Here is a 23,407-nt window from a genome sequence, read left to right as displayed (position 1 = left end):
GAAAGAATTTTAGCGTTCTTCTTGTCTTTATGGAAAAAGTTGGTGTGGTGTTGTCCCTAATTCCTTCTGCACAGCATCTGTACAGAAGGTTAAAGTCCAGAGTGCTTTCATCTCCCTACAAAGAAAGGAAAACGGGGAATGTGTAAGAGCATGATCCATTGCTGGCACCTGTTCTTCATGTCCATTCCATCCCGTGCCATTCTTGCCCTCAGTTCCACTCTGAAGCTCTGTGGGCACATGTGCAGTCTGGATTTAGTCTCCTTCACAGATGGCATCTTTCATGTGCCATCTTGGGCCATGCTGGCCATGAGATAGATATAAATATAAAAAAATATATATATTTTGAATGTGTGTCACAAAGACAAGGTAAAGTTCTTCAGTGCTCACCATTCCTCATGCTGTTGCCCCAGTAGCACCAGGGGTAAATCTAACAGGGGGGCTCTCCAGAGGGGTTCCAGTTTGTTTAAGACTTTCTGGGTTTGTATATTTTGTCCTGTAGCAGCTCTTCATTTGTATATAAGGACAGTTCATAAACAGATGTTGAATCTCAACATGGTGCCTGCTATTTCCTGCTATTTCTGACCTGCCTGAAACACAGACAAACCTTATTCACACCAGTTAGCTCCACTGGTAATCTCCCCAAGAACATTTCCTGATACATCTTTCTTTTTCAGGCTGTCTCAAAGATACATCTTTCTTTTTCAGGCTCTCTGATTCAATGTGGATCAAAGGAAACTCATACCCACTAAAATGTTAAGAGATTTCTGATTGCCCAACCTATCAGGAGACATATTAATTAATTAATTAAAGTGTGTGCTCATTTGCTTTGGTACAAACATAGAAAGGAGGAGGTAGAATATAAAGAATGATGTCCAAACTATCAGAAATTAACCTTGTGACTGTGATACCTGCTGTGCTAATGGAAATCACTTCAGACTGGTGAAGGCTTCATCCACTATCTCATTTGCTTGTTGGTTTATCTGAAAGGGCCTCTATTTGTGTGTATGTGCATAAAGTAGAGACTACAGTTTTACCTCATTAAATGTGAAACTCTGCTTGAAGGAATATTGCTCAAGAAAACCACATCAGGCCAAGGTTTTGAAAATGCAGACTTGTTTAGAGAATGCATCTTAATATATTGAAGCCTCAAGCCATCTACCTCTGCTCCTGAGAGCTCTACCTGAAAACTTTCAGGGCTGAATAATTTAAGGTTTGGGGTTTTTTATTTTTTTATTCTTTCTGCAAGAAATACTAGTCTGATGTTTTATTTTCTTAAAGTCTGAACTCCACATAACTTTTTTTCAGAACTGTTTATCCTCACTCCAGACATGAACCTTGGAAAGGTGGCAGAAAAAACAAACAGCTGCTGTGTTTTTGGGCAGTCTGCATTCCTTTAAACTCTCTGAGATCAGACTTGTGCTGAGATTTTCAAATTATTTGTCCTAGGGCTTAGCCACTTTCACTCCTGCTTAAAAGTCAGTGAATTTGCCATACTGGTGCTTGTGAGAGCTGTCATGCAGAGCCTTAATGATTCAAGAACTATGAATATATGATGTGTTCTTAGGGCTTTTTATTATTGTTTCATTCAAACTTCACCTACCTCCCTAATCATCTTTCCATTTTTGGACTCCAGTTCTTTTTTTAACTTAAGCACATTGCTTAAGATATTCTAGGGAACTTTGTTTTGATTTTGGTTTTGGGGGTAAATTTGATACATATAAAAATGTTATTAATGGACCAAGGTGGAGGTAGTAAAAAAGACTGCCACATTGCCAAGGCCCAGAGTCAGAAATTATCTGCTCAAGTTTGGGTTTCCTTCACAAGTTGGAGACAGGAGGAAGAGCCACCAATCCTGTGGCAGTGTTTTGTGCCCTCTTTAGGAGGTCTCCAAAATACATTCTGTGAAGCTGGTGGAAGAGTCAGAGCAAGGCAAGCTTGTGTGGTAAAAGCTTATGTGAGGTTTGGGCCCTCATGTGGATTTTCCTGCAAGAGAGATGTGGAGATGCTACTTGTACTTGTACCTTTTAAGTACCCTAAATCCCAAGTGTGTCTTGCAGTGCCTTTCCAGTTCCTGGAGCTTCCCTGAGTGCAGAGATTGGCTGTACCAGGTCACTGTTCTTGTGAGGTGGGTTAAACCCAAACGTGTGTTTACTAGCAACTGGAATGGACAAACAAAGCAGTCAGGCCAGTTCTGAAGGGCTTTTCAGTTAACTGTGCTCATTCTTTTCTTTGGGCCCTTGTCCAGCAAAGCACTTAGGCACGTGCTTAAAATTAAAGCCTGTGCTTAAGTGCTCTGCTGGTCTGGGTCCTTTATTTGCTGTCCAAGCATGTTGGTATGAACAGGCTGTTGGCTCTAGCAATGTTAGGGGAACTGTTCTTAACACTGCTCATTTTCCTTCTCTGAACCTTATGGCCACCTATGGCCCAGAAGATTCATTTGTCCTTTCAGTGTGACACATAGAATGATTTGAAAATGGTATTTGAAAACCGTAGCAGGTTATTGATTATTTTGCATTGATTGTGAAGAAAACAGTGTATTTTGAAAAATCAAGGTCAGTCCAGCCGCAGGAGTTTTCATCTGATGTCTTGCTGGCAGCATTTGTCATATGCCAAAAGCATCTTCAGACTGTTCAAGTACAATGGATTTAATATCCAGAAAATTCTCCTTAAGTAACTGCTATCTTTTAGGCACCTGTTATTTTTTTGATCTATATACAGATTTCCTTATTTATTTATTTCTGGTTTAAAGTGCTGCAGTCCAGAGTTGCCAGTCTCTGACTCCTGCAGGCCAGCAAGTCTTGTGCTGTTCCTCCTCATCATTCCCATACCATCCATGGCAAGTCAGGGCAGGAGAACTGTTAAATTCAGACCTTGGGATTTCTCTCTGGGTCTTGCAGCAATGAACGTTGGCCTTTCACCTCTAGAGCCATTTTAGGACACCAGGAAGTTGATTTTCTTTGTGCTTTTTTTCTAAGGGTGCAAACCACTTTGCAGCAATGAAAATGGCAGAATGTGCAGCCTGATATTACTGATCTAACTGTGGAGGTAGCAAGGAAAATCCATATGGGATAAGTCAAGCACAATCCTGCAGTTGCTTCTGCAGACACGTGACTTACAGAAATGCCCCAGCTGACGTCAGAGACACTTTTTGTTCAGGTCAAGTTACTCACACCCACGTCTCTTTAGGACCAAGCTCATAAATAAGAAGTTGACAAAGTTGGCTTTAGAAATTTCATTCTTAATTTCTCTCAAATAAAAATGTACAGTCTCTCTATGAACAGTGATATTTTTAATTCCATCATTTAATTTGGCAAAACACACAGATGTAGAAATTATTTTTGGGTTTTTTTCATTAGAAACACATAAACCATTAAAGAGGGAATAAAACAGTCCTTTTTTTAGGCATCTAACACAGGGATTTTGAATTGACTTTTAGTTCATTCTTCTCTGTGCTTGCAGCATTTGTGAGTGTATTTTCTGCAAGTATTGCAGTGTAATTCAAGTTCCAAGAAAGGGAAAGACAAATATTTTAGTGTTGTTTGGGGTGCATGAAAGGGTTCATTAGAGCAGTGGTAAACTCCACCCTGCTGGTTCAGCCTCACCTTTCCTGGTGCTGGGAGTGAGACAAGCTCAGGCAGTACCTGGGAGGCTGAGCTCTGGCTCTGAGAGAGCTGGGGATGTGCATTCCCAGGTGAAGTTGTTTTTAAGATTTAAATGATTGTAAAAACCAATTGTGTCCACCTTCCTTGTGTAACGGGCTAAAGCATCTGAAATAAGAGGAGCAGCTTCTTTTTTTCAGCCACTCTCCCAAGAGCCCATGGGTTGGGCTGGTTGGTTGCTAGAAAAAGTCAGAGTGGAGTTTATTTAGTGCAGTCCCTTCTCTTGAGCAGTGGCAGCAGAGATGCTTTCAGAGGAAAGGAAAGGAGAGAGGAATCCTAGACCTGACAACATGTTAGCATCCTTCTGGGGCCAGTGCTTTGAAATCATGCTCAGTTAATGAGCATTTGTACTCCCTTATGTTATTTCTCTCTATTATTGTGACTGGAAGCAGTCTAGGTATCCATGTAATGTAGCCTCCTTTATGTTTTTCTTTTATTTTCTCTTGGTCCCAGCAATATCCTCTTTCAACTGCAGAATGATTGCTTGTTTTCTTTGAATGTCTTTATTTCTGCCTTCTGAGGAATAATGACACCTGATTTATCTACTCTATAGTCTTCCTTATTTTCTACATTGATCTCCATTTATCTCCCTGCTGACGTAAATAAGCTGAAATGTTTTTTCATTCTTGCTTTATGGAAATTTATGTGTTCTTTTACTCACTTCTATTACCTGTTTCAGAACTCCTTGGTGGGGTTTTCTTTGTTTGGTTTATGAAATCCCACAGCTGTCCAAATAATACTGTTGGTGTCTTTGTTTTTTGAGATTTACTCAGAAACATGCCCTCTTTTTTACATGAATGCAATTGCAATGGGCTGTACATGCATACCATTATTATTAATTAAAGATACTCTAGAAATAGATGCACTGCTGCTCTCATTTAAAATATTAAAATACAAGCATACAGCACGTGTGTGTAAAATGAGCCATCTTGGTTTTCCTTTGATTTAAGTCACTTACCTTAAATTCTAACAAAACCTGTTTTCAAAAATTGATACTAATGACTAAATTTTGACCACATATATCTAGTGTTTAGGAATGACTTTATGATTTTAAGAGTTTACACTGATTGAACTGATTTTTGTGGTGGGAGGTAACAACACAGCTCACTCCCTGAGTAGGAATATCTAACGTGTATCTTGATTCAGGTGCCCCTGGCAGCTGTATCCTGTCATCCAGACTTGAGCAGGACTTGAAGGTCGTTTCCCTGAATAAAGGAGGACTCAATATTCAGGTTTAGCATGTGAAATGGGAACAGCCTCTATCAGAATGCAGTTATTAAGACTTTCTTTTATTGCAGTACTCTTGGCAATTTCCCTGCTTCTGTTCTGGTTTCACTTAGGCTTTGTCTAGCCACAAGTGCATGACAGCCGAGGCTCCAGTTCAGCACAGTCTGACTAAGCTGGTAAAAACTCCCATTAACCCCACTGACAGAACTCAGGACTTTATACTCACACATGTGTGCAAGTACTGTGCTAAATTAGACCATCAGCAGTTTGATGTTAGGAATATATACATTATTTACTCATGAATTGGTAAAATGTGTCTTTGTGTGAAGAGATTTCCAGACTAACAGTTCTCTCTCTCAAAACACCACTGGTAGGGCTGGAAGGGTGGGGTTTTTTCACACCACTCTAATTCTGCTCAATTGTTTGAAGACAGCAGAAACCACATAATGAAGTGTAGCCCTGATCCTGTGGAGATTTGTGTTCCTGGTCGGTGTCTGGGGTGGCAGGGTGCACATGGTGCTGGCCAGGCAGCGCCCTCAGCATCTGCCACACTCCCCAAACTGCTGGAAGATCAAGGACACCCTAAATCCTTCTGCTCCCCAAGCATGGCTGGTGGGTGAGCATGTCCTGTGTGTCCTTTTCACCCAGAGGAGTGACACAGGGGCATGTAGCAGTAACTGTGGTGTTCCTACAGCCTGCCCACGTTATTCCCTGTGGGATAGGGACATCTGGAACAATGCAGTGGCCGTGTGTCCATGGCTGGGGCAGTGCCTGGTGCTGGCAGATGTGCTGGGTGATGCACATCTGGATGTGCTGCTGCTGTTGTACTGGGAGAAGCCAGTGATGCTGACAGGAATAATCTCACTCTGTCCAAAGCCACACAGTGGAGAGAGAGCTCAGACCCAACCTCCTTTTTCTCAGTGACTTGTAGCATTTGCTTAATCTCTTTACCAGCTTCCTTGAGTGTTTGGTGAAGCCTTGAGCTGTGGTAAATTTGCTCCAGCTCAGACTTCCAGAGGAAGCTGTTCACTGGCTCTGTGTACCAATACTTCCAGTTTTAATTGTGTCATATTTTTAACTGCCAGAAGGTAACAGGAGAAAATGTGTTTTTTAAATACAAGCTCTTAATTGAAATAAATATTTGACTTCCTATTGCAGAGTGGTTTGGTTGAAATACTGAGCTTGAAAGAATATATTTTTGTGATTAAATGGAACTGAAACATTGCTGATGTTGCAGAAGGCAGGAGGAATGTCCCAAGGCTGCTGGACTGCAGTGGCTGGACACGTGGGCTCTACTTCCAGTTTTGCTTTTCATTTTCCTTGCCGTTTTTGGATGATGTTTTCTTTATAACCTGTCCTTCGGTTATTAAGCTTATAAAATTTAAACCAATGGTTACTTAAACCAGTGATTCAGTTTTATATATGTGCACTTTTTTTGTTTCTCTCATATTTAAAGATTTAAACTACAGTTGTCCATAGAAAGATTTTTTTTTTTTTTAACATGTTCAGCATCAATGTCTGAATGGTGTCTTTCTGCCTGGGTCTCAGTCTCTAGACTGAGCCTCTGGATTTCAGTATTCAGTTCAGGGATCTGATTGAAGTTTACTCTTTGACTCTTGGCCAAATCCCTCAATTTTCTTTGCCTCTGTTTGCCATCTTTTAAGGGAATGGACTAAGATTTCCAGCCCCACATGCAATGTCTGATTTGTCTAGACAATACATTTTTTTGTCTAGGACTGTGTCTCATTATGAGTTCTCCAACAATGCCGAAGACAATGGGCTTGAATCTTGGTTGGGTGTCTGTAACATAATACAGAATGAAATTAATAAAACAACTCAGCAATCTGCTGACTGTTGGCTTGCCCTTGCCTCATGACATGGTGAGGTGTATGTGGGTGGATAAAATGGTCTTATTTTGTACTTTCTGATCCAACTGAATGTGTTTAGCTAAGTGCATCCACTGAAGTTACTAGATGCACACAAGAGATTAATCTGACTTGATAAGCTGAACTGCAGATGGGTGGTTCCCTACAGGTTTGGTGACATAACTTCTAGGAAAACTGAATTCAAGACTCTTCAGTCTTCCCATCTTTTGATAGTGTGTTTCTAAACAGAAACACACTTCTAGAAAGAATTGGACTCTGTTACACATCATAGAAGAAACATCATCTCATTGTGGTCAGTGTGATTCACCTTCTGTTGGATGGCTTTTTTGACATTTGCAGTGTTTGATGCATTTATTTGTATTTCTAAAGGACAGGTTTAAATAGATTACAGCAAACACAAGCAGGCACATTCTCCCAGTCCAAAGTAAATATCTGCATGTGTACACATTACAAACACATGTGTGTGTGTATTTTTGGAAAAATAAAACAAGCCAGTTTCCCACAGTAGTTATGTACCAAATGCACATTTCCACATTTCCAACAAGATGTCCAAATTTTAAATTTTAAGGTACCTCATCCAACATAGAGTATTCTTTAAGTGATTTAATCCTTGAAGTCTGAGTGTCACAAAAGGGGCTTTCCCAACCTTTTAGTAAATTTGAGATTTATCTATGTAATATAACATCAGTCTCCTTTCGAACACAGGAAACATCTACACTCTGCATTTCTCAAGAGACTTCTGTGCCTGTTGTGGTGGTAACTGGAGGTCAGTCTTTGCTCTGGTTGGGTGGTCAGAAGGTTGATGCCAGAGTTTAAAGCACTTCATTGCTTCGAAACCTTGTGCTGCTATGTGGGCTTTGAAAATGATCCTATTGTTCTTCTTTTTTTCCTTTCAAAGTGGCACCCAGAGTTTAAATATAACATGGAATCTTGTCAGGGAGTGGCTGTATTCAGAGGAGATTAATTATAGATGTGGGTGTAGAAAATTGCAAATGCGAATTGTGTTTTTCATACAATAAAAACTGTCCCTTTAAGTAAGCAACAGACTTGCTTAGAAAATCCTGTGATTTAAAAAGCCATCCAAAAACCTCTGAAGTGTTACAACATGAGCACCAAATATTAGAGCGAGGTTTGAGTTAATTAATACTTCTCCCCCTTTACAGAAATAGCTTTAACTTTTTGATCTGCTGATTGAAAGATTTTGTTTCCTACTCAGTGCTTGTTGCTGAGAGCTGAGTGGCTTACACACACACACACACACACACACACACACACAGGGTGGTGTGAGCTCAGGAGAATCCCGACTCCTCCACCCTGTATCCCAGCAAAAGCCCTAAAAGCCCAGTCTGGATGAGTTTGGAAGTCCTGGTGTAATGCCCACGCCTGTTGGTGAGAGTGTTGATGGATCCCAGTCCCCCAAGGGCTCTGATGTAGCTGCTATTCCCTAAGGGCCTCTCTCTCACCTAAAAGAGAGTTGCTCTTTCATAGGCTCTGCTTTGGCAGTGAGATTTATGGCAGGGAAAGGGAGACCTGGCTTATATTTTTAAATAAAAGCTGTGCCACCAGTCCAGTGAGAATTTTGACTTTCCAGATGTGAAGCCAGCAGAACTGCTGAATACAAGTTCAGAGATTTTTAACCCCAGATTTAGTCTTGTTGGCTGGGAAGGAGTCTGGTAGGACCCTGCTAGTTCCCTGAGTCAGCAGTGTTCAGGAAAAAATGGGGGGGATAGTATATCATTAAACCAGTGTTTTAACCACAGTTTTGAAGGAAAAGCTGTGAAATCTTCACATCATATGTAGTACTTCAACTTTTTTTTTTTTTTTTTTTCAGCAATAAAAAACCTGTAAGGGTTTGGAAAGGTATTATATAGGCAAATATCAGTATCTGCATTACCTTCAAGTATGCAGCTTGTAGGTCCTGAGCTGTTCACTGTCTTTTTGATTGGTGGCTTTGTGGATTGGTGTCTTCCACCAAACTTTCACACTTGCTGGAAAGAGAAATCTTTTCTACTAAATCCTTTTTGTTGGAAACTGAAGAGCTATTTTCTGACACTCAGTTTTTCCTGAGGAAAAAGAAAACATCCAAGTAATTTTTTGAACATTAACTTTTAAGGTTTGAGGTCTGGAGTTTAATCCTATTTCACCCATGAAATATGACAAAATTGCTACTAGCCCTTGTGTGAAAAAATATTGGCCTTTCATCATGATATTGGATCATTGTTATTTGTATTCATATTTTTTTCTCCTCAGCTTTAGTGAAGATTTCAAAGCAGGGAGAAAGCTTTGCTTTTGCTGTGGTATTTAACTTCCTTCAAAAAATCTAAATGGCAGCCAGACTACTTCTAATTATTTATGGTAAATAGAAGTGTTACCCAGAGCATAGGAAGGCTGAAGCTGGTAGAATTTCTAACTCTGATTACAGTAATTTCCTTGCTGCCTTTATTGAATAGGTTTAAATCCTCAGACATGCAAAGACTGAAAGTCCAGGCCGTGAGTACAACTGGGAATGTGTCTGCTACTTGTCCCAAACAGGCTTCCCCACCTGTCTTCTTTGTTTGGCCTGTTTAATGTTTTGTTGGAAGATGAAAACCCTTTTCAGGCAAGAGTCAAATTGCACAGCTTGCTAAGACAATGGGTTTGGGCAGGCAGGAATTTCATAGGCTTTGGGTCAAAGGCAATAATCATAAAAAGTAATATGTTGTAAATGTTAGGGACTTGGGGTTTGCATGGCTGGGTGGCTGGAGCAGCCCCTGGCAGGTTTTGTTGTGTGTACCTGTAATTAAAGAGCTGTTGAAGAGGAAAGGTGAGGAGTGCAGTCAGGGCACCCCCAGACTCTCTCACCCTGAGCTTTGCAGCCTACCTGGCCCAGAGATGGGCTGAGGGACTGAGGGACAGCAGGGGCAGCTCCTCCACACCAGCCTGAGCTCAGACCCCTGTCCTGACTCCTTTTAGCAAACTGCTGCTCAGCAGGGGCAGCATCTCTTACGCTTCATACATTTCAAGACTCAATGATCAGGTGTCACTTTTCTTCTCCTCTTTCTTGAGAAGTGTTCCTTTAGGAGAAATTGTCCCTCTTTCCCCCAAGCAGCCAAATACAGCAAGCAGGCAGAAACATTTTTCCTAAATGCCAGTGGTGGATGGGGATTCAGCAGTCTGGTTCTGTTTCAAAGGCTGTGGATTAATGGATATGGCATTACCATAAGAGAGCAGAGAATAATTACAGGTTTCCTATTGCTCTGTGATAACCTCCACTGTATTTTAGGCTCTTTCAGCACCAGTGCCCAGTTCTGTTCTTGGATGCTGGGAGTATGTGTGCTGGGTATTAAATTTTTTTGCTTGGAACATTTTTGTACAAACCACAATCAGATCTGTGACTGTGTTAGAGCTGTAAATTGCTTGCTTTTGTGAAAAGCCTTGAGTCTGTGGGGTGCATAATTTGGGAGGACAGTGGCAGCCTGGCCCAGATGTCAGTATGTGGAGACGTTTATTTGAGCAGAATCTATGCCCTGGTTTACAATTTGAATTCAAAATCTGTTTTAAATTTAAACTTTGTAGAACAAAAGAAAAATCATTTGATGTTGTGACAGTCACACTCCATTGTTTCAGGTCTCCTGCTTGCGTTCACAACGTCGTAAAGCTTTCTTGGCTTTTGGTTCTTTGTAGCTTTAAACAAATCTGCCCAACAGACCACAGAGAGTTACTTTATCCTAGTGCATGCTATTCCTTTTGGGATCTAGCTGTACCCTATCCTTGCTTCTGGAGGATTTAGCTTTGGCACAGCCCTCAGCAGGTGCAGCTGGCTTTAGTTCAGTGATCCAGTGATTGAACTGCTGCACTGTTAATGATGCCTAAAAAATTAATTAAGTTCATGAGTTTAGGTCCATTTCTGAGCAGTTGGGATGAATGGAGCAGATCCTTTTGCTTTGGAATTGAGAACAAAGCTGCCATTCACCTCTGGATGCCCCAGCCAGGGGTTCCCTGCCTTTCAAGCTGGTGGTTGACTCATTTTCCAGGCTGACTAATCTTGTACCAGCCCTCTGGAATGGAAGGTCATGTAGAAACGCCTTGTGGGGTCACTTTTCAGGAGAAAAAAACTGTAACTTTTAGTTGATAGGACTTACCTATCAACCTATACTCAAAATAGGGATGACTTCTGCAAGACACCTGCAATTAAGGAGTAGCCCCCAGAATTATTTTCATAGCAGATGCTGTCCCTGGCAGGGCAGGATCTCTGCAGATTTGGGAATCATATCTGTGCTGGCTTTATCCACTTTAGGGTGTGGGAGATGTGGCAACAAAGAAAGGACCAAAGTTTGAAGCTCTGGTGACTCCTAGGTAGTTGTGCAGAAGTTTTTTGTGACTTCTATCTTTTGGATACATTTTTATGCTGATAACTTAGAGCATGCAGTAATTCCCATTTTCAGTTAATGTATCTGATTTCCTTCTCTCCAAGAAGTACAACAGAGTGAGAGAAAATACTCAGAATGGGCAGATAATGTGGGAAGAGTCACACAGAAACAAATTAGATCACTCCAAATGGAGTAATCCAATTGCCCGGATCCTTTTGCAGGTTAGTTGCTTCCAGATAGCATTTTGGGAATTACAAGTGAGTGTTTGCAGACTCTCTGTGTTTTTAAGACTGCTGAGATTCTGGTCATGCAGGACTTGAGCACATCCAGTCAGCCCTCAGCAAGAAACTCATAGGAAACTCCAAACACAGTCATTTTCCTGTTGAAAATCTGGTTTAAATAAAATAAAAATTTTCCATGTATGACGGTTGGGTTTTTTTTTTTTCAGTACGAATATTCTAAGCAAAACTTTTTGTTCTGAACAGAGAAAGGAAATCCTTCATTTCATTGTGCTGGGAATATGCTTGAGGAAAAGTGTCTCCAAACTCATGGTATTTCAGCCTGGCTGCATATGGCTTGTGCTACTGAGGGGTTCCATGTATGCCTCCTCAAATCTTGTGGTGGATCAGGCAGTCAGGAGAGGGCTCTTCTGCCCCTTTGAGCCCAGCTGATCCTGGGAGTAAAGTAAGAGGAGCTTTTGCTTCAACCCATCTGGTTCATCCCGCTTCAGCCAGCACAAGTCTGGTGTTTATGACCAAATAATTGAGGCAATGCTGCCAAATAGGAAAAATTGAATATACCACAGCAGATATCAGTACTGTTTCTGTTTCATGTCTGCCCTTCATCTCATCAAACTTAGGAGTTCTGTGAAATATAAAATTTTCTCATGGTAGAGGCTTTCTTTGTAGGTGTACTGACTTGGTTCCTCAGGTGGTCCTTTCCCACAGTGTCTTTCTGGATAGAGTTTTCCCAAGTTAGAATTGTGCTCTCCCCTTTTCAGAGGGATGCTCTGGACAAGAATTTCTGAGTGATGTCCTATAAAGTTTATATATATATATATATATATATATATATATATATATATATATATAAATAGATAAATAGATATAATATATATAATGTACATATATACCATTGGCTTCAGCAGTGACAAGCCATGAATGAACTGTTCTCTCTGCATGTGCACAGAGCTCTCTAGGGCATACAGAGTGAGCACCTCATCAGGTGTGGGGCAGGGCTTTGAGTTCAACCCATCCAGGTGCTTTTGAGCTTTTTTGTGTTGATGTTAATCCATCATGGCCATCACAAAGAAATCCTTTCCTTCGAACTCTTATCTAAGAGACCAGAATGCCTTTCTGCAGTATGACTTTGATATCAGGGATTTGTATGAAGCCATATTGTTCCATTAAACACCTACTTTTTGGGTGGCAGCAAGAGTGGAAGAGATTGAATCCCAAAGAAGTGTAAATGCTCAGACTGTGTTTAAAACAAGCATTTTGAGTTTCTTGCTATGGCCATGAAAATAAAAACCTGCCAACATAATGTGTTAGTGTTTTAGCTCAGATCTGAGATTGGTTTTCATACCAGAGCCTTCCACTTAAGGATCTGCCAGCCAATTCATTTGGGAAGAGTTGTCTTTCTTGCTTCGTTTTCCATACTGTGTTAAAAATTCAACCAGAACTCCTCTGTTTATCCTTGTTCTGTGAGCACTTTGCATTTATACATCTCCAGGATGTGTTCAGTGCAGCCATATCCTGCCAGAGAGCTGGAATCTGCTGGAATTCTGTGGATTGGCAGGGGGAGGATCTCTCCCCATCCCCAGTGATTCCATGGGCCTGTGTGTGTGCTGTGGTGTTCCACAGAGGGAGCTGTGTGGGACAGCAGGCCCCTGGTTAGAACATGTTCTTTGGAGCCTTTCTCAGGGTGTGGCATTAGTTCAGAGCTTCAATCTAATTAGAAAAAGACATATTCGGTTTTGAAGATAATTTGTTATGATTTGGTATTTCCCATATTTGGGAAAACTTGATGCATTGTTTTTCGTTCTTTATGTCTAAATTTTTCCTAAACTGATGAAGTGCTTTTTATTTCAAATACCCTGTCTTTATTTTTCCTTTTAATGAGAGGTTTGAACCAATTTGGGGAAAATGTTTATTTTTTCCCAGTATTTTCTTCAGCCTAGAATTTATTTATTCACCCAATTTTTGTCAAAGGTCCTAATTAGATTTCTGTGTCTGGCTTTTAAATCCTTGGAAATTGGAATTCCTTATATCAACATTGTCATTGCTGTAGTTACAGGTCATGTGCTTTTTCTGATTTCAAACCAGACAATGAATTGAGATTGTGTGGTCTATTCTTGAACTATTAGGAAGAAAAAAAAAAGGGGATGGGGTTGTCAGAGATGTTTTAAGAGTAGTCCTGAAATAATCTCTGCATTTATTGACTGCATTTATTTATAAGGATATAAATAGTTAACTAATGTCTTTTTTTCCTCCCCAAAAATGTCATGTTAATTATTCTCTTGCAGCAAAGAGCAACCAGCACACCATTACAGCCAATGGGATGTGAATGACCATCCTCTGGTTGTAAAAACTCCAGTACAACAGGATGGAAGGAAACATAAGGCATTTAAAATACACATTTCTGTCCCAGATGAGAAAGTGGGAGTTTAGAGAGTCCATGAAACCATCCCATCTTCTGCTCAGTGTCACATAAGAGGATGTTGCTTCTTCTTGTAACCCCCCCTAAAGCATAAAATAGATAGCCCAGATTGTTTTGTGTGGAAAGACTCTTCCTGTTGTTCTGTGGCTTTTCTCTGTCTGCAGTATCAGTGGCTATAAGCTCTAACTTTGATTTGCAGATAGAAAATAAAAATAGCTTCTCTTTTCTGCTCAAAGCCAGGTTGGATGGGGCTTGGAGCAACCTGGGCTAATGGAAGGTGTCCCTGCCCATGGCAGAGGGTTGGAACAAGATGAACTTTAAGGTTCCTTCCAGCCATTCTGTGATTCATATGTCAGTCCCTGGGTAGTATTCTTGGATGAAAGGGAAGATTTCCTTTAACTCCAAAAAATAATTTTGAAGACACAAATTTTATTTGGTTTTTACTTATGCAAAACTGCAAGAAAAAGTCAAATGCTTCAGTAAAAGTGAGTTTGCTTTGAAGATACATGTTCAAATTGTACCATCCTAATAAAGAGACTATGCCTGTGTAAGCTCACCTTGGCTAAACATGAGTCACAAATAAGCTGTCTTGTAAAACATCAAAGAAAATCCACCTCTGAGCAGGATTTCTCTTTGAGAACAGTTATGATGATGTGCTTCCCCAAGATGCATCTGAGCTGTCTTGCACTTGCTGGTACTGTGGTATTCCCAGGATTGCATAGAGCTGCAGTTTTCAGTGGTATTTAACATTTTTAAGACCTTTTAATTGACTGACTTTTCAAGCACATTTTAATACTGATCTTTGGAGATGATTCTTAGTGTTCAGACAGAAAACAGCCTATGTAATACTAAATCATCAGGAATATTGTTCATACTTTGGGGAGGAATAAGGTCAGAGATATTGATAAAAACCATTCTGTGCATTAGGATAGACTTTGCTGTGAGAGTTCTTGTCCTCTGTGTCCTTCTGCTCCTGCCTGTGCCCCTTGCTGCTGTCCTGGCACAACAGAGTTTAACATCAGCTTCTCAGAAATCAGCCTTGTGCATCTGTCCCCATCATCCAGATCTCCTGGGAACTGCAGTTCAGTTGTGAGGGAAGTAACACAAAGTTTTCCTAAGGACAGACTGTGTACAAAGCAGCCATTTAGGCTGGAAGAGCAGCACTCTGAGCTGCCTGCTCCAGAGCTGCTGTGCTCCTGCCCTGCTCTCCCTCAGGCACATGCACAGCCTGTTATTTGACTGATTTATGCAGTGAAGTGGCCAGACCAGGAGTTGTTTCAGCAGAGAAGAATCTTAAACACAAGGTCCTTTTAAGGTCCTTAAGACATGCACTCCAAACAGTAACCAGTTTGTTTTTTTTTTTTTTTTTTTTTTAATGTGAGCATTCTGCTGGAGTTTCTGACCAGTGGAGAAGAGATTCTTTTGCAAGAACTTGTTTCTAGTCACAAGTTTAAACCCAACCATGTTCATTTGCCTGACTCTGTGCCTATATTGTCTCTTTTTTAGGTCTCTCTGTACAGTAGTGTGCAAGTGGACATACACATCAGATAGAGGTTGGGATGACACTTTCTGGAAAATGATTGGTTTGGAAGATTTGGTGAAGGATAAGTATGAAAAAATAGGTATATCAAGGTTGGGTTTTAATATATATATATTCATGTTAATAAACATACATATATATTAATATTAACAAAATATTTAATATTAATCAATATATATATCATGTTAACAAATATGCATATTTATTCATATTAATAAAAAGTTTTAAGTGTATATATATAAAAGATATAAATATATATAGAGAGATGGAGCTTTGAGCAACCTGGTCTAGTGGAAGGTGTCCCTGCCCATGGCAAGGGGGTGGAATGAGATGAGCTTTAAGGTCCCTCCCAACCCAACCCATTCTCTGATTATATGAATAAAAGATATATACATATAAAAAGGTATTTTGCTGTAATATTGTGAATGTCAGCAGCTTCAAGTAGGTTGCTGAGATGCCCAAAAGGAACAGATTTCCTAAGTGCATTTTTTACTTTGCATTGTTGTGAGAAACTGTGTTTAAATTTTTTATCTCCTACCCTGGAAGGCCTTTTTGTACTGCTCAGTCTCAACAACAGAGGAGTAAAAAGGAGCCCCAGCAACTGATGACATGAAGGACACACTCAATATGAGTATATTGGATAGCAGGCTACAAAAAAAGCTACAATATGGTAATTTTTTAGCTGTTACTGATAGTCAGATTTGTGACCTGTACCCATCTCCCTTATAGTCATTTTCAAAAAAAAGTGCTACTTCTGCTTGTTGTTATCTTTATACATTTTTTTCACTCTCAGAGCCCAAGTTTAATTAGAATAGTAGCCTTGCTAATAGCAGTTCCTACAGCAGATATTCATTAAAAGTCCATAACGTTAATATACCAGAAAATTTCCAGGATAACTTTATTAGACTTTCCCTGTTAACTTAATGGACTTTTAATGGATGTCCTAAGCAGACATGTCATTAACAAGAATATTACCAGACATGAATTAAAATATGCTCATTCATCAAAGTTAATTATCTGAAATTTCCTTTGATTTTTTTTTTTTAATGTCGAGCACTTTGAACAAGTTTGTACAGCAGTTTAAATGCAGCAACATGAAATGGAAATGGTGGAGGAAGGATTGTAGTGAAAAGAAATTTAATGAAATCTATAAACTTTTCTGATCATCACATAATCTGCTATCAGTCATTTCTGGGTTATCAGAAAATGGTACTTGAAAGCTTCCTTGAATAGATTTCAGCTTTTCCCCTGCAGAGGAAACTGCTTATGCAGAGGTACAAAACCTACCAGGAGAATGAGGCTTTCAGCTTCCTGAGGTTTTGGGTTGAATACAGTTCTTACAACATCTGTCACTTGTGGCTTTTAGCAAATCTTCAACAAGTTAAAATAAGACTTGCAATAAATACATGTTTTTTACCAGAAAATTGAACATCTTGCCAGCTGGTGGTCTCATGGAAGAGTATTTTAAAAGTAAATTATTTATGAAGTGCAAGCTAAGGCTTGAATACAATATTTATGCAATGCACTTCAAGGACAGTGCAAAGCAATTTGCCATTTTAAGTAACAACATGCATGTTTTAAGTGATAAAGTAGCCATTAATAAAAGGGGCCTTTTGTTGTGATGGGAGCCTCATAACACAGCCTATATATGGCTCAACATTCATTAAGAGAGAAACCATCAATTCCCAGTATCAGGCTTCCATGTTAGTTAAAACACAACATTTACAAAATAAATCAGTAAGTTATCTTCTGTTGATGTGTTTCTTGCAAGGCAAAAGTGTTTCTTGTGAGTTACTGGTGGCAGTGTCTTGTTCCATGAAAGATTGTGGGATTTTTTAAAGAAAGGAACCATAGAATTCCTGAGAGGGTCTTGACTGGAGTTGGAGAAGCACAGTTTGACCTCCAAAACTGCACCAAACCTTAGGGCAGAACTTGTAGCTTTTGCTCAGCTTGAGAAATCCTTTGGTTTTCAGATTCTGGGGCCGATTCCCTCAGGTGGATCCACAGCATAAGACAATTTCTATTTCCATAATAATGCTGAAACCTGGCCCTAGGGAGAATATGAGCTTATTTCCCTGACCGTTTGTTTAACCCTGCCTTTTTTTAAAGGGAAGGTGTTGCATTTTTATCATTAGCAGTGTGATAACATCACAGAAAGCAGGAGAGCATCCTTCATCCCTGTGTCTGTGCAGAGGGAGTGAGGAATCCAGACAGGCACCACTCCATTCCTTTGGGTTTCTCTCCTGCCCTGTCCTGCTTGGAGTGTCTTGGAGGGGTGTAGCTTCAGAAGGAGTCAAAGCAAAGCACTTCACCCTGCCCAGGAGCTGCTCCATGGTGGTGTGTCCCAGGGAAGTGCTTTGCTTTCTGCCACCCTGAAATCTTACCAGTGTCCCTGGGTGTGGGGAATGGGAATGGTGTTCCAATGAGAGCTGGGGGCTTTGCTTGTTTTAATGTGTTCAGTGGTGTTGGACTTGAGAGGAGCACTCTGAATCAGCTCAGCTTTCCTCAAATTAATCAGGATAGATTAATCCAGGTAGATGCACCTACTAGGAAGGTGATACTCAGCCCCTGAGCAAACTGCAGCTGGAATAGTCTTGGGCTGTGGGAGATTCCTTCCCACACATCCCATGGTGTCAGCACCGGTGGTGAGGCACCATCCCTGCCACCAGAGCATCACACCTTGCACCAACTTAGCTGAAGCTATGTTTGCAGCAGTGCTGCCCACAGGGGAACAGCCTCAACTGCTGAAGTTCATCCCATTATCCCAAGGGAAGGCCTCTCTGGACAGAGTGTGCCTGCAGGAGGAGCATCAGAGCCTGCCACGGCTGACAGGGAAGGATGGGAAGCAGGGCACTGAGCTGCCCTGCAGATAAAGGAGCTCAAACTTGTCAGATAACCCAGGTAGGAGGAGGGTGAAGGGAGGTTGTACATGCTCAAAACCTCCTCCTGAAATGAAAACAAAACCAAAAACCTGACAGGGCTGAAGTAATGCTGGTGGAATTTCCTCTTCTGTTCTCAAGCTACTCTAAGCCCGTGTCTGTCTGCTCAAGGTTTGTTTAGCTCAAAGGCAAGGATGTATTTTAGTGCCTGCACGTTCCCCTTGTAAAGAGAGATAATGGCCTTTTTCTCATGTATCTCTTCTAAAAGATAACAAGGCTCTGAGTTATCATTTCTTTTAAACAAAGCAAAATGTCACAAGATAAAATTAGAAAAATTTTCTGACTGTAACAAAAGTAAATACAAAGTTTACCAGTTTAAAATATGCAGAAAAGCTATGTCTGTTTTGTTGGTTTTTTTTTCAATCTCTACTGAAATCATTATTGTTTCCAGTCAGAGGGAACCAAAGATGAATAGCTACAAATAGATTTTTTTTTTCATTTGGAAGTATCTTTAACTTTCATGCTACTGGAAATTCTTATGGAAATTACCCAAGAACCACTTGTTTAAGGTACAAATTTCTTTATTCTGGTAAATACGCTTTTAAGCATCACTTTTAAAGCTCCTTGCCCTTTCAAAATACATTTACTGTAATCAGAGTGCTGGGGTTCCAGGGAGTAAACTCCTCTTGGTTTCAGTTTAACTTAACATATGACCTTGTTGATAAGGGTGACCCTCACATCTGACCTTTAGGATCTTCCACAAACCTTTCCCATATCAGGGCGTGGGTTCACATCTGAAAACTCCCAGGCCTTTGACATTTTCTGTTTCTCAGAGCAGACTAACCTTTCAGGGAATCCACATAACAAGTTGTTTGTGATCCCTTCTGTACATCAGGAATTTACTGATCAGGCTTGTGAAGGTAAAGAGTCTTTATCTGGAGATACTGAAAAATTTATTGATCCCATTAATTTGCTCACCAAGAGAGTGGAAAATGACTTGTATTCAAACCACTGTGAAAGTGTTGTGTACTAGAGGCATTAGCATTTATCTGCTGTGGTAAAAGTACATGATGAGTATCTCTTTGTGGTATTATAAAACCTAGAAAGACATTACAATTCTGTTAAAATTTCATGTACTATAGAGCTCCTAGGAGCATTCATTCCATTTGGACAAAAATGCCTGATAAATTTTCACCACAGCCTTCTACTTCAGGGCCTACTTAAGGGACCAAATAATGATTTTTTTATTGAATGGTAATATTTAATACCAGGTCTTTTTTGGGGTTGAAGATGGTGGCTTTGTGTGAGGGAGCACTGTGAGTACTGCAGGGATAGGTTCTACTGATTTTACAGGTTTGTAGCTTTTGAAAAGGGCAGTTTGTCACCTTCTTTCATCTGTGCAGGAGCAGCAAACTGATATCAATGAAGTAGCTGAAGTTTTGCTTCTTTTGCTTTAGTGTACAACTGGAAGAATTCTTTCATTTTTGATTTTGGGGGTGATGGTGGCATAAGGAAGAGCAGCCTGTGCTCCTTATACATCTCTTTACTTAAATCCTGTTCTGGGTCTTTTCCCAGTCATCCTTCTTAGCCACATTCAAGAAGAATGTTTTCCATTTTCCACAAATTGTCTTTTTCTTCCTCCAGTAGGATTTCTGCTTTTTGTTTGTTTGGTTTGATTTATTTTGTTTTTTGTTGTTTTTGTTTTAATTTTGGCACTGTGTTTTCAATTAAGAAGGTTTTGACTTGTCTGTAACGTGCATTTCTGGTTAGTGGTCTTTACTCCCCTCCATCAGTTTACCAGTTCACCACTCTCCCTGTTCCAGCACTCTGCCTGTGCTTTAATGTACAGCCCCAACACTTTTGGGGCAACCCCATTTTTAACTCTCTTCTTAATTCCAGGACTTTGGGGACTGCAGGCTTGATGTTTTTATGGGCCTGGGCACCTGCATCTGCCATTTTTTAACACCCTGAAAAGATGGATCTTTATAATTGGAAGAATGAATGTTCTTTTCTAATGCTCTTCATTTGAAGTACTTATTAATAACTTGATAGCACAGAAAACTTATTTTTGTATCAATAGTTACATTCCTGCATGTGCCACTGAATCCTTCCACATACAAAGCTAATACTGGCATTGAGTATTTAAATAGAGTGTGCTTAGGTTCTCTGTTTTGTCAGTAGTTAGCTCTAATACTTGGATGTTCTCCTAATTTGTTTACATTTAGGCTGAAAATGGGAGATTCAGTGCAGGGTGGGAGAATTTGGTCAATCTGAACTCAGTGCCACAGCAGCTGTGGAGGGAATGGTCAATGCATTTGTTCTGCCAGTTTTCCCTGTCTCTTCCAAGGCCTTTGATGCCAGATGCTCTGGAGCATATGAGGGATTTCCTTGAAGGCTGAGAGAAAGGGATGATGATTTTTTTTTTTCAGGTCAGCTTGTAGCTACCAGTTCTTCATAAATCTGGATTTAAGCAACAAGCTTTAAACACTGCACTTTGCAAATGGCAGAGAATAATAAGTAAAGGGATTCTCTGGTATGGGATGCCTGTATCTTTCTTTCCCTGGTCTTTTGCTATCCCAAATAAATTACAACACGCTGCAATTTTAAACAAAATTAAAAGGATGAATCAGAGGATATTTACACTTACATGCTGTCAAAATCCATGGAATTTACAAGTGAATAGTGTTCCAAATATGCTAACATTTTTCTGGCTTCCTGTCATTTCAGCCTGTCCAAGAGCTGTAGCAACTGCAAAGGAGCTGAAACTGGCACAGTGCAAAGAGGTCTTTGGGTGTCTCCTTCCTGAGAGCTCTAGGCATTATTTCATAATACATGATTCAGCAGGAAGAAGTTGGGCTTTTCCTTAGAAAAGCTCCACACTCCTGTGATTTCTGTTTTATTTTATACTTTTTCCATCTTGAGATCACTGAATCTCACAAATCATTGGGATTAGAAGGGCCATCTTGAAATGATCAGAGCAGGGTCAGCTACAGAAGGTTGTTCAGGGCTATGTCCTGTTGAGTTTTAAGTATTTCCAAAGGTGGAGGTTCTGAAATCTGCAACCTGTTCCAGTGTCCTGACCACTTCTCCCCAATAAAAACTTTTTTTTTTTTTGTTTGCTTTGAATGTAATTCGCTGAATTTCAATTTGTGATTGTCACACTTGTAGTGTCACTGGGGGCCACTGAGAAGGGTCTATCTCCCTGACCTCTACTCCCTCCCTCCCCTCAGATACTGATAAACTCATGGATAAAATCTGCCCCCTCCACCTCCAAGCTTTCTCCTTGCTGTCCAGTCTGGGATACTCTTCCTCTTTCCAGTCACTGTTCTTGAACAGGCTTAGCTGAGCTCAGGTGGCTCAAGTTTCTCCAGAGTGTTTCCTGGGTGACATTTTCCATTCCTTTTCCACCAGGAAAGGACCCATCATTCACCCTGCTTATCATCAGCTTGAGCCCTGCTGGCAGGTGGTTCCTTTCCACTTCTCCTCTCTGCTCTAAGAAGTGAGGAGTACTGTGTGCTGTCCCTCCATCCCTCATAGCTAAAAGTTTGTAAAAGCTTAGGTTTTTTAAAAAATAGTAATAAAGAAATATTTAACTGTCCACTTGTAGAGTTCTGGTCCCAGACCCTGCCTGCCTAGGGAATCATATTTGCTTCTACTCTGGCAACACTGGGGACTTGGGAACTTTTGGAGTATGAACTAGGAGCTTTTTCATTGAATTTCTGGTTTTAAATTTCATTTAAGCTTTGAATAGACTTGGCTCTATTGTCATTGTTCAATATTTAAATTTCCGAGGTATTATCCTCCTTCCTTATTTTTCATACTGTTCTAACAAAAAAAAGAAAAGAATAGAGAGACATTTCTCAGAATAGTTCTGGGTCATTCCTTCTTTTTACCTGACTCTTCCTCTCCCTGGTCTCGATTTGTTATTCATCTTCTGTTTTTTGGCTTTAGCCTCCTGCTGAGATAACTTTTAAAACAGTGCTGTCTGCTTTATGAGTCAGGATTCACAAAATCAGAAGGGCTATTTCAAACAATTTGCTAACTTCCTCCAAGTCAGAGGCTGTTGGACTCCTTAAAATTAATGTTTAAGTAGTTTAAAGTATATCTTAGAACCAATCTTGATTTTATAATTTCCTGTGATGGAGAGCCCACTTCAGAGAGAAAGGTTGTTGATTGTTAGTTGCTGTCATGTCTCAAAATTAATGAATTAATTAAAGAACACTTGATTTTTCATCTGGTTAAACTTCCTACTCCTGCCTGGCAGACCGTAGGGCCAAGCTTGACCTGCACAGACTCAAATTTCTTGTGATCAAGGAAAACACTGAGGTTTCCCCCCAAAACTCTTGGGTGAATTGTCATACTTCTCAATCCTTGCCATTGTTTTCCTGGCTCATTTCTGAACTCCTTTAGTTTGCATCAGTATCTTCTCAATATGAATATTAAAACTGGATACTGTGTGAACGTCGTGGGGAATAAGCTTGGCTGAAAGATTTTAAAGTCTCTTTTTAGTAACTGATGAGATTATTTTTGGTCTGGCATTTATTTCAGAAAAAGGGATAACTATTTATTCTAAGAGGAGTTGCTGTCATGTGACTTGTTAACAGTCCAGTTGAACAAAAAAAATCTGTTAAGTAATAATCCATGATTAATAAAAGCTAAATTGCCTTTACAGTCTTAGCAATGTACTGTACCAGAGCAGAGCAACTCTGGAAGTAGAGAAATAGTCCTGCCATCTGCATGGATTTTTGTATCTAGAGAGACTCTGAGCAATATTGTGCTTAAAGACAAACAGAAATGTCAATTACCAGCCTAATGAAATTATTGTTTGCAAGCAAAAACTTGAGCTCAGGTAGCTGAATTTGGATATAAATGTATTCCCTCTAATTACTCAGTAAGACATCAAGTTACTGCATTCTATACCTTTAGAAGGACATCAGATCTCTGTGTTTTATAACCAGATGCAGTTCAGCAGTGAGCAGTGAATCACACATGGCAGGACACATTCATTCTGCACTGTCTCACTGCAGTCTAGCAAAGAAAACTCAGTCCCAGCCATCATAACATGCCTGTTGATCCAATAATTCGGAATTTCTTTTTCCTTTTGACCTTCCATCAGGAAAGCTTCTAATTTATACATGGAATAGCTCCCATTCCTTGGGCCAAAAAAGCCAAGCAGCCTTTGTTGAAGTAGGCACCTCTGGTTTGCTGA

The 23,407-nt window shown here is 40.1% G+C and overlaps 1 protein-coding gene across 17 annotated transcripts in view; it reads left to right on the top strand.

Annotated features, from left to right (window-relative positions):
* The window catches only part of FGGY (FGGY carbohydrate kinase domain containing), a 259,625-nt gene that overhangs the window by 158,141 nt on the left and 78,077 nt on the right, over positions 1–23,407 (top strand). For all 17 annotated transcript variants that reach the window (XR_009487461.1, XM_059853683.1, XM_059853680.1 and 14 more), the window contains one exon: positions 15,286–15,401. Coding sequence is in view for 16 of the 17 variants with exons in the window: in XM_059853683.1 (XP_059709666.1) it covers positions 15,286–15,401 (116 nt within the window). In the remaining variant the exon portion in view is untranslated. The remainder of the gene's footprint in view (positions 1–15,285; positions 15,402–23,407) is intronic.

This window comes from Haemorhous mexicanus, chromosome 9 (genome assembly GCF_027477595.1).
Source record: "Haemorhous mexicanus isolate bHaeMex1 chromosome 9, bHaeMex1.pri, whole genome shotgun sequence".
Lineage (NCBI taxonomy): Eukaryota > Metazoa > Chordata > Aves > Passeriformes > Fringillidae > Haemorhous > Haemorhous mexicanus.
Note: the sequence above shows the minus strand (reverse complement) of the source record. Positions and strands in the feature narration are given on the sequence as shown.